Source organism: Calliphora vicina, chromosome 3 (assembly GCF_958450345.1).
Source record: "Calliphora vicina chromosome 3, idCalVici1.1, whole genome shotgun sequence".
Classification (NCBI taxonomy): Eukaryota; Metazoa; Arthropoda; class Insecta; order Diptera; family Calliphoridae; genus Calliphora; species Calliphora vicina.
In genome coordinates, this window is record NC_088782.1 from 117162542 (window position 1) to 117175190 (window position 12649).

The 12649-nt window shown below is 32.3% G+C and overlaps 1 protein-coding gene across 1 annotated transcript in view; it reads right to left on the bottom strand.

Annotated features, from left to right (window-relative positions):
• The window catches only part of LOC135955897 (ecdysone-induced protein 74EF), a 474814-nt gene that overhangs the window by 377531 nt on the left and 84634 nt on the right, over window positions 1-12649 (bottom strand). Inside the window, exon 2 of the mRNA XM_065506301.1 lies at window positions 3080-3118. Coding sequence (XP_065362373.1) covers window positions 3080-3118 — 39 coding nt within the window. The remainder of the gene's footprint in view (window positions 1-3079; window positions 3119-12649) is intronic.

Below are 12649 nucleotides of genomic sequence, written 5' to 3' on the forward strand. Positions count from 1 at the left end.
AAGAAAGTAAGTATGAGTGAAACAAAACCGAAAACCGAAATTATGAACACTTGTAGAGGTTGTTGAATACAAGAGAATGGTCTTAACCAAAGAGGTTTTATTAAAAAATAAATATATTTATACCATGGTTTTCATTCTTTCTTCCACTCCCAATCTTAAAAAAGAGGTTTTTTTTGCGTAATTTTACAGGGTTTGAACAATTTATAGTTCGTTTATTTGGTTTTTGTATTTTTAATTTTGTTTTTATTTGGTTATTTGGTTGTCTTATGCATAAAGAGTTATAATATTTAGCAGCTGGAAGGACCAACCATGGCAAATCTTAAACAACTTATTGACATCTGTCAAAAAAAAAAGAAAAGAGACAAAAACATAGACTCTAACATAGAATCTAACCGAGACTAGAATAGAAATTATAGCATAGACTAGAACAGGGACTCGAATAGAGACTAAAACGGACTCTAGAAAAGAGACTAGAACGGTGACGAAAACTGACACTAGAACAGAGGCTACGACAGGGAAAAGAACAGATACTATTATGGAGAGTAGATCAGAAACTATAATTGATACGAGAACTGAGACCAAAACAGAGAATATAAAAGAAACTAGAGCTGAAACTACAACAGAGACAAGAACAGATACTAGTTCGTCGAGTAGAACAGAGACTAGAATTGATACTAGAACTGAGACTAAAACAGAGACTAGAACAGAAACTAGCCCAGGGTCTAGAATACTGACCAAAACTAGGGCTAGATCACAGAAAAGTACAGAGACTAGAATAGAGTCAGGAACTGAGACACATACTTGTACGGAGAGTATGACAGACTATAATTGATACAAGAACTGAGGGGCTACGCACTGGCCCCCATTAGCGCTAAGAACAAACGTAAATCTATTCGAAAGCTTCTCAGCTCAAACCATGTGATTTATGTAATAATATCTCCAATAGTTCCCAAGATACCGTATTATTTCCAAAAAAAAAAGTTTCTAAACCACTGTGTGATGCTAGGTGATCGCTTGGACTTTAAAACTCACATGCAACATGCTTGTAAGAAGGCAGCAGGCATCCTTCCCAGCAAAAAAAAAAACTCTTCTCTCTTCAGAAGAATTTACCTAAGGGTATGCTTTGAATATTGTTCAATATCCCTCGATGCTGGAATTGTACCATGAGATATAACAGCTAACGAGCTATCTGTGATGCACTATGCGCTACTATCCCGCTGGCAACAACGATGGGAGAATACATAAAACAAAATTAATTTGTAGCTTTTATATTGAAAAATTTGTATAATATAAACTTATTCAAAGTATTGGCCATTGTTAGCTATAAACTTTTTCTATCTGGCAACATATGGATTTCGCGCCAAAAGAACTGTACACCTTTTGAGGCTAAATATGAATCAATCCAATTTCGGATACACTGTTCTGAAGTGACACGAATCTTAGAGAGAGCGTTCTGCATCGCTATAAACAAATAGTAGTGGGGCGGGCCAAACTCTATACTATAAAGCGGATGAGGCAAAACTTCCCAACCACTTTATTCTAAATACTTTTTAACAGGTATTGCAACATGTGGCCGAGTGTTGTCATGATGGAATATTAAGGTTTCATGTTAGGTCGCATACCCTGGTTGGTTTTCGAGTTCAGTTTAGGTTCCCTGCAATTGTCTTGTCAGATTTCAGCAGCTCTTAACAGATAAGACGTTTTTGCTTCCTCCAAATACAGAGAATTACTTTATCGCCATGGATATTTGGCTTTGGTGTCGATTCGGCTGTCTGGCCGGTTTTCATATACGATCTCTTACGCTTCGGGTAATCATAAATGATACATTTTTCATTGTAATGATTCAGTGCTAAAATGATTTTCTTTTATAGCATCCAAGCTGCATTCCAGACATACAAAAACGTCTTTCAAGGTATCTCAGCTTCAATTCGTTTGGTACCCAATTTCCCTGCTGCTTTGTATCAACTGCTGATTGAGTAGCGCCCAATGATTTTGCAAGCTCTTATTAAGTTTGACAACAATATTCATGGAGTAATGCCTCCAGTTATTGGCCTTCAAAGTTTTTGGCTGGTCTGGCCAATATTTGTCTTCCGTGCCAAAACCACCACTGCACAAACCATCTGTCGCACTTTGAAACCGATGAAGCGCATTCACCATAAACTTCGGTAAGCAATCGTCATGTTTCAGCTGCACATTTGGCGAAGTAAAACCGAATATCAGTTCCACAGGATGAGAGTTCGAAGAATGGGGGTGTGGTTTAGTATGAAGGCGCATCTTTGAATCGTTTTTGTTTTTCAATACACTAGAGCGAACACAAGAATGTACTCTATAACAGAACAGTTCCAGAGCAGAACTAAAATTTTAGATTCCAGAGTTATAAAGGCTTTCCCACCTCTGCCCAATATTCATTTAACACACATCAACTCTTTAACTACTATTTGTTTTTGTAGCAGTGGTAGTATGTGGCATGTATTTTTAAGTGTTGCTACATCCTATTTTCCATATACATATGTACAAAAATATGAGTGTATGTTTAAAGGTTTTTGTGTAATAATTTTTTTTTGTTTACTCCTTTATGGCTGATATTTGCTTTTCTAATTTTGTTTTTTAGTATTTTACACACTCATTTTTTGTTTGTTTCCTTTGGTTTGGTTGTCTAATATGCCTTCTAGATGTGCCTTACATTTTATGGATGTTGTTGCCACAATAACACAACATCAAAAATCAACAACTTGACTTGTGTGTGTGTTGTATCCTTTGTATCCTTTTAAATATAAATAAAAGTGGCTTGTGTGTGTGTGAGTGTGGAAGTTTGTGTTGTTTTCTGTGTTAAAAGTGGTTTAAGTGGCTTTTTAATAAATTTACGAGTTTCATATTAAAATTTCATTATACAATTTTTTTAATAAAACTAAATATTCTTTGTATTTTATGGTATTGCTGCTTTAACTACTATATTTAAAAATCTTCTTCACTTTTCTGGCATAAAATATTTATATTATTTAGGGTATTATTAAAAGGATTGTAAAGATATTTGCCAAAATTAAACCAAAGTTATAAATATAGAAAGAAATAGACAAACCTTTGTTTGAGTGTCTTTCCAGATTTGGATCCTTAATACCTAAAATAAAAAGAAAATAAATAAAATTAATATTGATAATTTAAATTTTTTAATAAAAGCCTTAATTTAGCTAAAAAAAACTAAATTATTAACATTTTGGAAACGTTTCACCCTTAAGCCATAAATTTATGAACAGTCAGACTATATTTAAGACCAATAGAACAATTTTGAAACCATATTTGCCTAAATATTCTATCCACCATATTCACATGTGTAGCATTTCAGTTTTATCAATTTATCTCTGTCATGTTTAAAGGTTTTTTTTCCATTATTTTTTCACTTAAACATCTACATTGGTCCTGTTGCCTTAAAGACTATGTTTTCGTTACTGTATGAGTGTCTGCAAATGTGGCATAATAATTTATTTGATGCTAAAGCTATTTTCATATGTCATACATTAATCCAAATTAATTTCATGTAATTAAAATCACCTTCAAGCCAAACTACAGGAACATTTATAAACCAACACTTTGAATGTGTTGTTTGCGGGCTGCTCAAAAGAATTCACTGGCTACACAGCCTTACATTTATACATATACACATTAAATGGTATTTATTCGATTTAGTAAACTTTATCCCCAATAATAATTACCCATTCATAATGGCTGCTAAAGTGTAAGAAATATTTAATGTCCGCAAAATACTTATACAAGAGTATACAAGGAGATAGTGAGGAAATGGGTTGGAGGAAAGGATAAAAAATATGTTTGTGCTAAATATTAAATATTTCACGGCACATTAATAAAAATTATTGGCAGTAAAAACAATTAAAAAGGTAAGTAAGTTCCAAAGATAGCAAGAAGACATTTAAATTCTTGAATTTTTATTAGAATTGCCTTAGGCCTATAAAAATATACACCAAAACATATAATTTTCATTCGTTACTTTACTAAAATTTGAGTTCTTCTGCAATTTCAATTCAGCCCGAGTTCTCTTGTAGTTTTATTCTAGTTCTGTTCTGTTCTAGTTCTGTTCTAGTTCTGTTCTAGTTCTGTTCTAGTTCTGTTCTAGTTCTGTTCTAGTTCTGTTCTAGTTCTGTTCTAGTTCTGTTCTAGTTCTGTTCTAGTTCTGTTCTAGTTCTGTTCTAGTTCTGTTCTAGTTCTGTTCTAGTTCTGTTCTAGTTCTGTTCTAGTTCTGTTCTAGTTCTGTTCTGTTCTAGTTCTGTTCTAGTTCTGTTCTAGTTCTGTTCTAGTTCTGTTCTAGTTCTGTTCTAGTTCTGTTCTAGTTCTGTTCTAGTTCTGTTCTAGTTCTGTTCTAGTTCTGTTCTAGTTCTGTTCTAGTTCTGTTCTAGTTCTGTTCTAGTTCTGTTCTAGTTCTGTTCTAGTTCTGTTCTAGTTCTGTTCTAGTTCTGTTCTAGTTCTGTTCTAGTTCTGTTCTAGTTCTGTTCTAGTTCTGTTCTAGTTCTGTTCTAGTTCTGTTCTAGTTCTGTTCTAGTTCTGTTCTGTTCTAGTTCTGTTCTAGTTCTGTTCTAGTTCTGTTCTAGTTCTGTTCTAGTTCTGTTCTAGTTCTGTTCTAGTTCTGTTCTAGTTCTGTTCTAGTTCTGTTCTAGTTCTGTTCTAGTTCTGTTCTAGTTCTGTTCTAGTTCTGTTCTAGTTCTGTTCTAGTTCTGTTCTAGTTCTGTTCTAGTTCTGTTCTAGTTCTGTTCTAGTTCTGTTCTAGTTCTGTTCTAGTTCTGTTCTAGTTCTGTTCTAGTTCTGTTCTAGTTCTGTTCTGTTCTAGTTCTGTTCTAGTTCTGTTCTAGTTCTGTTCTAGTTCTGTTCTAGTTCTGTTCTAGTTCTGTTCTAGTTCTGTTCTAGTTCTGTTCTAGTTCTGTTCTAGTTCTGTTCTAGTTCTGTTCTAGTTCTGTTCTAGTTCTGTTCTAGTTCTGTTCTAGTTCTGTTCTAGTTCTGTTCTAGTTCTGTTCTAGTTCTGTTCTAGTTCTGTTCTAGTTCTGTTCTAGTTCTGTTCTAGTTCTGTTCTAGTTCTGTTCTAGTTCTGTTCTAGTTCTGTTCTAGTTCTGTTCTAGTTCTGTTCTAGTTCTGTTCTAGTTCTGTTCTAGTTCTGTTCTAGTTCTGTTCTAGTTCTGTTCTAGTTCTGTTCTAGTTCTGTTCTGTTCTAGTTCTGTTCTAGTTCTGTTCTAGTTCTGTTCTAGTTCTGTTCTAGTTCTGTTCTAGTTCTGTTCTAGTTCTGTTCTAGTTCTGTTCTAGTTCTGTTCTAGTTCTGTTCTAGTTCTGTTCTAGTTCTGTTCTAGTTCTGTTCTAGTTCTGTTCTAGTTCTGTTCTAGTTCTGTTCTAGTTCTGTTCTAGTTCTGTTCTAGTTCTGTTCTAGTTCTGTTCTAGTTCTGTTTTTGTTTAAGTCCTGTTTCATTTTTTATTTGAAGTTTTATTTTCTATTTGTTAGAAAAATTATTCACGAATCCTTTAACGCAATTTGCTGTTACAATAAAGTCTTTCCAACAATGTGTTTATGTTGTTCCTTTTTTGCGTTGGTTTTTGTTTTCAAACCAGCTTGTTAAAATAGAAATTTCAAGCGGAAATGTGCAGCAGAGTAACACAACTCTTTCAAAAGCAAATAACAACAGCAACAAAGCCCCTTTTTATAGTGGTAAAAAGTGACTGTCTGTCAGTCAGTCAACGAACTACGAAACAAATCAGTCTGTTACTTGAATTGTGTGTGTAGGGAGAACCAAACAAAAGCTTTTGTTAGAGACGACCAACCTTGGGATTTTAGAGGGAGTGATGTCAAGCAGTGGGAGTTTTGAGATAGAACACAGAGTTCTCGATTGGAATTGATTATGCAGGTTATAAAGCCTGACGATTTTAGCTTGATGAATCAGTCTGATATTCTCTGGTGCTTGATATCTGTGTTCAGTTAATTAGTCTTTAGGTTTTGAGTTGCTGTCCCTTAGATCGTTTGCATGCTATTGGCCCCTTGTCTGTTTCATGTTTGTCCATTTCAGTGTTTTTCGAAATGCACGACTGACAACATCTAGACGTGCAGATGGCGCTGTCGTGGTCTGAAGAACGTTTTGTGCCTTTTGTGTGTGTCTATGTGGCGGGAAGAAATAACTTTTAAAAATTTTTATATTTTTTTTTTCGTTTTTCAAATGTGAACTCATGTTTATAAAGCATTTCTTTTTTTATTTTGTAGTTGCTGTAGAATTGTTTATTATTGTTGTTGTTTATAACGAAAAGAAAAAAGTATAAAATGGTGTGTGTGGCTCGTGAGCAATTTCATGGTTTTATGGCTTTTCGACTTTTTGTCGTAAATTGTGTTGCTTTTTTCGCCATTCGCCATTCTCCATATTTATTCTGTTGCATTGACGTTTAAAGTTTTGGGTTTTTTAGAGTTTTGCTATGGAGTTTCCTGATGACTGAGAGAAAGAAAAAAAAGCTAACATTTGGGTTGTTAATTGAATATGAAGGTTTTTGGTAAAGGTTTGGCAAGAGGAAAACTAAAGAAACCGGAAATAAGTGTAACAATTGTTAGATTATGAATAAACTAAAATCAAAATTTTGTTTAACAAAATCAGTCATTTATAACAAAAAACATTATAATACTTTTGTTATTTTTTTTTATGAAATTATTTCAACAAAATTAATGCTAAACACATGGCCAGGATGTAAAAGCAAATACTTATTTTGTGCAAAACAACAAGTTAAAACTCATTTCCGTTTTGTGAAACAAAACAAAAAAAAAAAGAAGAAAACTTGTACCAAAATTTGTTACCTAAAAGTTTAAAAATCAAATTATAACTTTTTAAAATATAATAAAGTGTTAAAACACGCGATTATGTGTTCAGCGTAACGAGTATAAAAAAGGGATTTTAACTGCGAACACAAAGCAACAAGAGCTATTTGGCTGCAATAAGGAAAAAAAAGTTGTTGACAAATTTATTTAACACGCGATATAAATACAATTTACTTAAATTACAAAATTGTTTATTACACGAAAACTGCTGGCAAAGAAAAGGATCCCTTTTACAAATCAATTACCCCTGGTATGTTACAAAATTCTATACAAATGTCGTGTTGTCTCACTTGAGAGTTTATTATAAATTTTCAAACTTCGCGCTGTAATAAATTGTCTACAATGTGTAGCAGCAATTTGTTGCTGTTAAAATTGGGATGGAAAAAAAGGAACTGTATTTTATTGCTAACTTGTGTTTTATTGCTTGAGCAACAATTGCAGTGGTAAAGTTATTTTTTTTTTTTAAATTTAATCTTGTAATCATAATGTGGAAGATATTAAGAGTATTTTGTTTTGAAACTACAGGTGTAGGTCGACTTAATAGTTACGGTTACGTGCAGTTTCGATAAATTCACAAATAAAATAGCAGACTTTGCTTCTATACCTCTCCTATAGTCTTAGATAAGTTTCAAACGTATCCATTTCTCTAGTCAATCGGTCTTAGTCTATCTTACTGCTAATTTGGCTTCAATCCTAAGTCGAAGGCATTTTAAAAGAAATAAATTAGCTTCGATCATAGGTATTTTTTAGTTTTACTTAGCTTCAATCGGAATCACATTTATTAATATAAGTTTAGTTACAGTCGTATGTCTTTTTAAAGTCTCGAGTAAGCTGTCGTATGTCTTTTTAAAGTCTCGAGTAAGCTGTCTCAGTTCAGCTTCAGTCATAGGTCAATACTAGTTTCAGTCTTAGGTAAACACTATCCTCAGATGAAGGCTCTTCCAAAGTCTAAGTTTAGATTCAATCGTAGAACTTTCTATCTTCTACCTTTAAAGTTTCAGTTAAACTCAATTAAGCTTTTTATGGGTGTAAATACTGGGCACTGTATGACAGGAAAAATGTCGATATGTATGAGTTATAACTTTTATAGATGTAGAGCATCAATAGTGGCTCTTTCTTTAGAAAAGTTTAGGCTTCAATCGTGACTCTTTCATTAGAAAAGTTTAATCGCCACATGTGGATCTTTCTTTAATCATATTTTAGCTTCAATGTATATTTTACAAGTAAGAGTGACTGTTTCTTTAGAATAGTGTAGTCTTCATTCGTGGCTCTTCTCTGCTTCAATCTCAGCTCTTGCTTTACAAAAGTTTAAACTGGAATCGTAGCTGTTTGCTTGGTCATATTTTAGATTCAATATTGGATCTTTCTTTACTCGTATTTTAGCTTCTATCGTGGCTCTTTCTTTAGTAATATTTCACATGAAATCGTGGCTCTTTCTTTAGTCATATTTCAGCTTCACTCGTGGCTCTTTCTTTAGTCATATTTCAGCTTCAATCGTGGCTCTTTCTTTAGTCATATTTCAGCTTCAATCGTTTCTTTTTCTTTAGTCTTATTTCAGCTTCAATAGTGGCTTCCATAGCTTCAATCTTGGCTCTTGCTTTACAAAAGTTGAAGCTCCAATAGTAGCTCTTTCTTTAGTCATATTTTAGCTTCAATCGTGGCTCTTTCTTTAGTCATATTTTAACTTCAATTGTGGCTCTTTCTTTAGTCATATTTTAGTTTCAAACTTGGCTCTTCTTTTAGTCAGATTTTAACTTCAATCGTGGCTCTTGTTTAAGTCATATTTTAGCTACAATCGTGGCTCTTTTTTTAGTCATATCTGAGCCGCAATCGTGGCTCCTTCTTTAGTCATATTTTAGCTTCAATCGTGGCTCTTTCTTTAATCATATTTTAGCTTCAATCGTGGCTCTTTCTTTAGTGATATTTTAGTTCCAAACTTGGGTCTTTATTTAGTCATTTTCTAGATTCAATCTTGGCTCTTTCTTTAGTCATATTTTAGCATCAATCTTGGCTCTTTCTTTAGTCATTTTCTACATTCAATCCTGGCTATTTTTTAGTCGTATTTTAGCTTCAATCGTGGCTCTTTCTTTAGTCATATTTTAGATTCAATCGTGGCTCTGTCTTTAGTCATATTTTAGCTTCAATTGTGGCTCTTTCTTTAGTCATATTTTAGTTTCAAACTTGGCTCTTTCTTTAGTAATTTTCTAGATTCAATCTTGGCTCTTTCTTTAGTCATATTTTAGCGTCAATCTTGGCTCTTTCTTTAGTCATTTTCTACATTCAATCCTGGCTATTTTTTTAGTCGTTTTTAAGCTTCAATCGTGGTTCTTTCTTTAGTCATATTTTAACTTCAATAGTGGTCCTTTCTTTAGTCGTGTTTTAACTTCAATAGTGGATCTTTCTTTAGCCATATTTTAACTCCAATCCTGGCTATTTTTTAGTCGTATTTTAGCCTCAATCGTGGTTCTTTCTTTAGTCATGTTTTAGCTTCAATTGTGGCTCTTTCTTTAGTCATATTTTAGCTTCAATAGTGGCTCTTTCTTTAGTCATATTTTAGCTTCAATTGTGGCTCTTTCTTTAGTCATATTTTAGTTTCAAACTTGGCTCTTTCATTAGTAATTTTCTAGATTCAATCTTGGTTCTTTCTTTAGTCATATTTTAACCTCAATAATGGCTCTTTCTGTGTTCATATTTAAGCTTCAATCGGGGCTCTTTCTTAGCTTCAATCTTGGCTCTTGCTTTATTTAATATTTAAGCTTCAATCGTGGCTCTTTCTCTAGTCATATTTGAGTTTCAATGTTGGCTTTTGCTTTACAAAAATTCAAGCTTCAACTGTGGCTCTTTCTTTAGTCATATCTTAGCTTCAATGTTGTCTCTTTCTTTAGTATATTTCAGCTTCAATTTTCTCTCCTTCTATAGTATATTTTAGCTGCAATCGCTGCTCTTTCTCAAACGTGGCTCATTCTACATTCACATTTAGCTTCTAACACGTATCATTCTTCTCGTTATTCTTTTTTACAAAATGATTTCTTTAACTTTTTGAAATATATGACAAATTTTTATTATTTTGATTTCATATATATCAGCTTACTCTTACACTTTTAAACCCATGATCTTTAACTAATATTATTGAGTTTTTTCCGTTTTGTGTAGATTTGTCCACATTTCAGTACCTCTATTTTTTGCCTTTTAACAAAGTTTAATTCTAAATGTTTGTTAAATTTTCTTATGCCAAAAAGAAAGAAAAAAAAGTAGAAAATAAAATCATGTTACTAAATGTTTAAACAAGATATCTGTATTTGTCTCTGAGTCTGCCTGCTATGATGCGTAATAACACATGTGTTGGTAGGGATTGTAACCACACACAGACATACATTATGATAAAATTTATACTAACGCACTTCTAGATACTTTGCCATAATGCACTCTTACTCATGCCAACTTAGCAAACACTCGAATAAATATGTTTATTTCAGTGACAAGCAAAATCGTAAAAATAGAAATTTGTACCAAACATGTTTGATAAAGTTGGACTATTTCAAAGATTATTGCACCAAAACTTGGGGTTAGTAGCTGCAATCGAGAGTGAAGCAGTACTCTAGGAATCACTATCTGAGTCGACTTATTGATGACCGTCCGTCTGTACGTCTGTCCGTCTGTCCGTCTGTCCGTCTGTCCGTCTGTCCGTCTGTCCGTCTGTCCGTCCGTCCGTCCGTCCATGCATATAGTCATCTAACTACTAGTCGCAATTATTTAGTTCATGGATATCAAAAGAAAATAAAATCACTACCAGTTGAAAGTAAAATGTACCAAAACTACAAACAATAGTACCAAACTTTTCATCCCGGGTTCATTTCCCATTCATATGCCCGGTTTATTTATAAGTCTGTGTTTGTATGTTTGAGGAGTATTAGAGAGAGCGAGAGTGAGTATTTGAGAATGAGAATGTTTATGCTGCTATATATTCTCCCCTTTAATATTTGTTATGTCTCCCCAACATACATTTATGCACATTAGGGTGGTCCTTATAAATGAAATATGCAAACTCTAAACTGTAAACGATTTAGCTCAAATTTTTAGCATTTAATTTTTAGATGATGGAGAACAATTTAAGACCTTTTGGAGCACCGAAAATCAAAATATGGACCACCCTAATGCACATGTATTTGTTTGTTTGTTGTCTATTTGATTTTGCTGCAATTGCAGTAGTTGTAATGCAGTGTCATGAATTTTCCAAATATATTATACAAGCATAAGTGTATCTATGTGTACAATTTATATATAAATTTTTTTTGTAAACTTGTGGTAAATCCACTTAAGACATACAATGACAATTTGTTATTTTATGAGGTTAAAAAGAGCTTAATTGTGTTGATTATAGATTTGTGTGCAATTGTGTATGAGTGTGTCTCTAATAAGCGAGGTTAACTGAAAAGTTTTTTAAATGTTTGAATCTTCAGCGACACATGACTTACGCCAGAGAAAGATAAAGGAAAAAAGAGCTAAGATTTCGCAAACATCCAAATATTCAGACCTTGATAAATCGTTTTGTTTTAAAGAGGTTCATAACCTCCTAATATTCAGACTTTGATAAATCGTTTTGTTTTATATGCTTTTAGAATGCTTTAAAAATAAATGTATTTTTCATCCTGCCCTCTTATATTTATGTGCATTGATGGTCTGTGTTCTGTATTGTGTATTTAGGATTTTATTTGTTTTTGTCTGTTGCAGAAATTCTTGACAATTTCATATGATTTTGCTCAGTACGTGCTGGAGTATTTTGTATTAATTCTTTGATTATAATGAAGTCGAAAGTCATCAAGATATGAAAACCACTTTTTGTTAAATAAAAAAATTAAATACGTTCTAACAGAAAACTCCGAGAAATCTTTAAGGTTTTAAGATTTTTGTAAAGAGAAAGTTTTAGATTTTAAAGATAAATCGCTGATATCCCAAAATATCAAAAAAGGATATATGGCGAGCTTCCGAAATATTGAAGCAAATTAAGTGAATTTTAGTAAACACTTAAATAAAACCAATATACGTTCTTTGTATTAATTTGAAAAGATTTAGATGAATTGTGTAAGAATTATTGATGTTTGAAAAAAAAATTGTCATAGAAAAATTGTATTTTTTGCTAATTGAAAGAAAAAATAGCTTGGAATTAATAAAAACTAATCAATAAACTATGAAAAAATTATATATGCCATAGTTCTAAAGAATACAATAAATTCTTTGAAAATATTTGTACGTTTTGTTTAAAAACTATAGAGTTTTGAAAGAAACAAATTCACCAAAAAGATTTTTGTAAAGAGAAAGTTTAATATTTTAAATATAAATATCAGTTATTCCAAAATTTCAAAAAAGGATATATGGCGAGCTTCCTAAATAATAAAGCAAATAGGGTGAATTTTGGTAACCAGTTAAATACCACCAATATATGTTCTTTGTATTAATTTGAAAAGATTTAGATGAATTGTGTAAGAATTATTGATGTTTGAAAAAAAAATTGTCATAGAAAAATAGTATTTTTTGCTAATTGAAAGAAAAAATAGCTTGGAATTAATAAAAAAAGAATATATGCCAAACTTCTCAAAGAATGCAGTAAATTCTCTGAAAATATTTGTACGATTTGATTAAAAATTATAGAGTTTTGAAAGAAAAAAATTCACCAAAAATAATTCGAACTGATTGATGATTGCCTGGTATCATTAAGTTTAAGATTCTAAAGATAAATCGCTGATATCCCATAATTCCAAAAAAAGGATATAAGACGCGCTTCCTAAATATTAAAGCAAATAA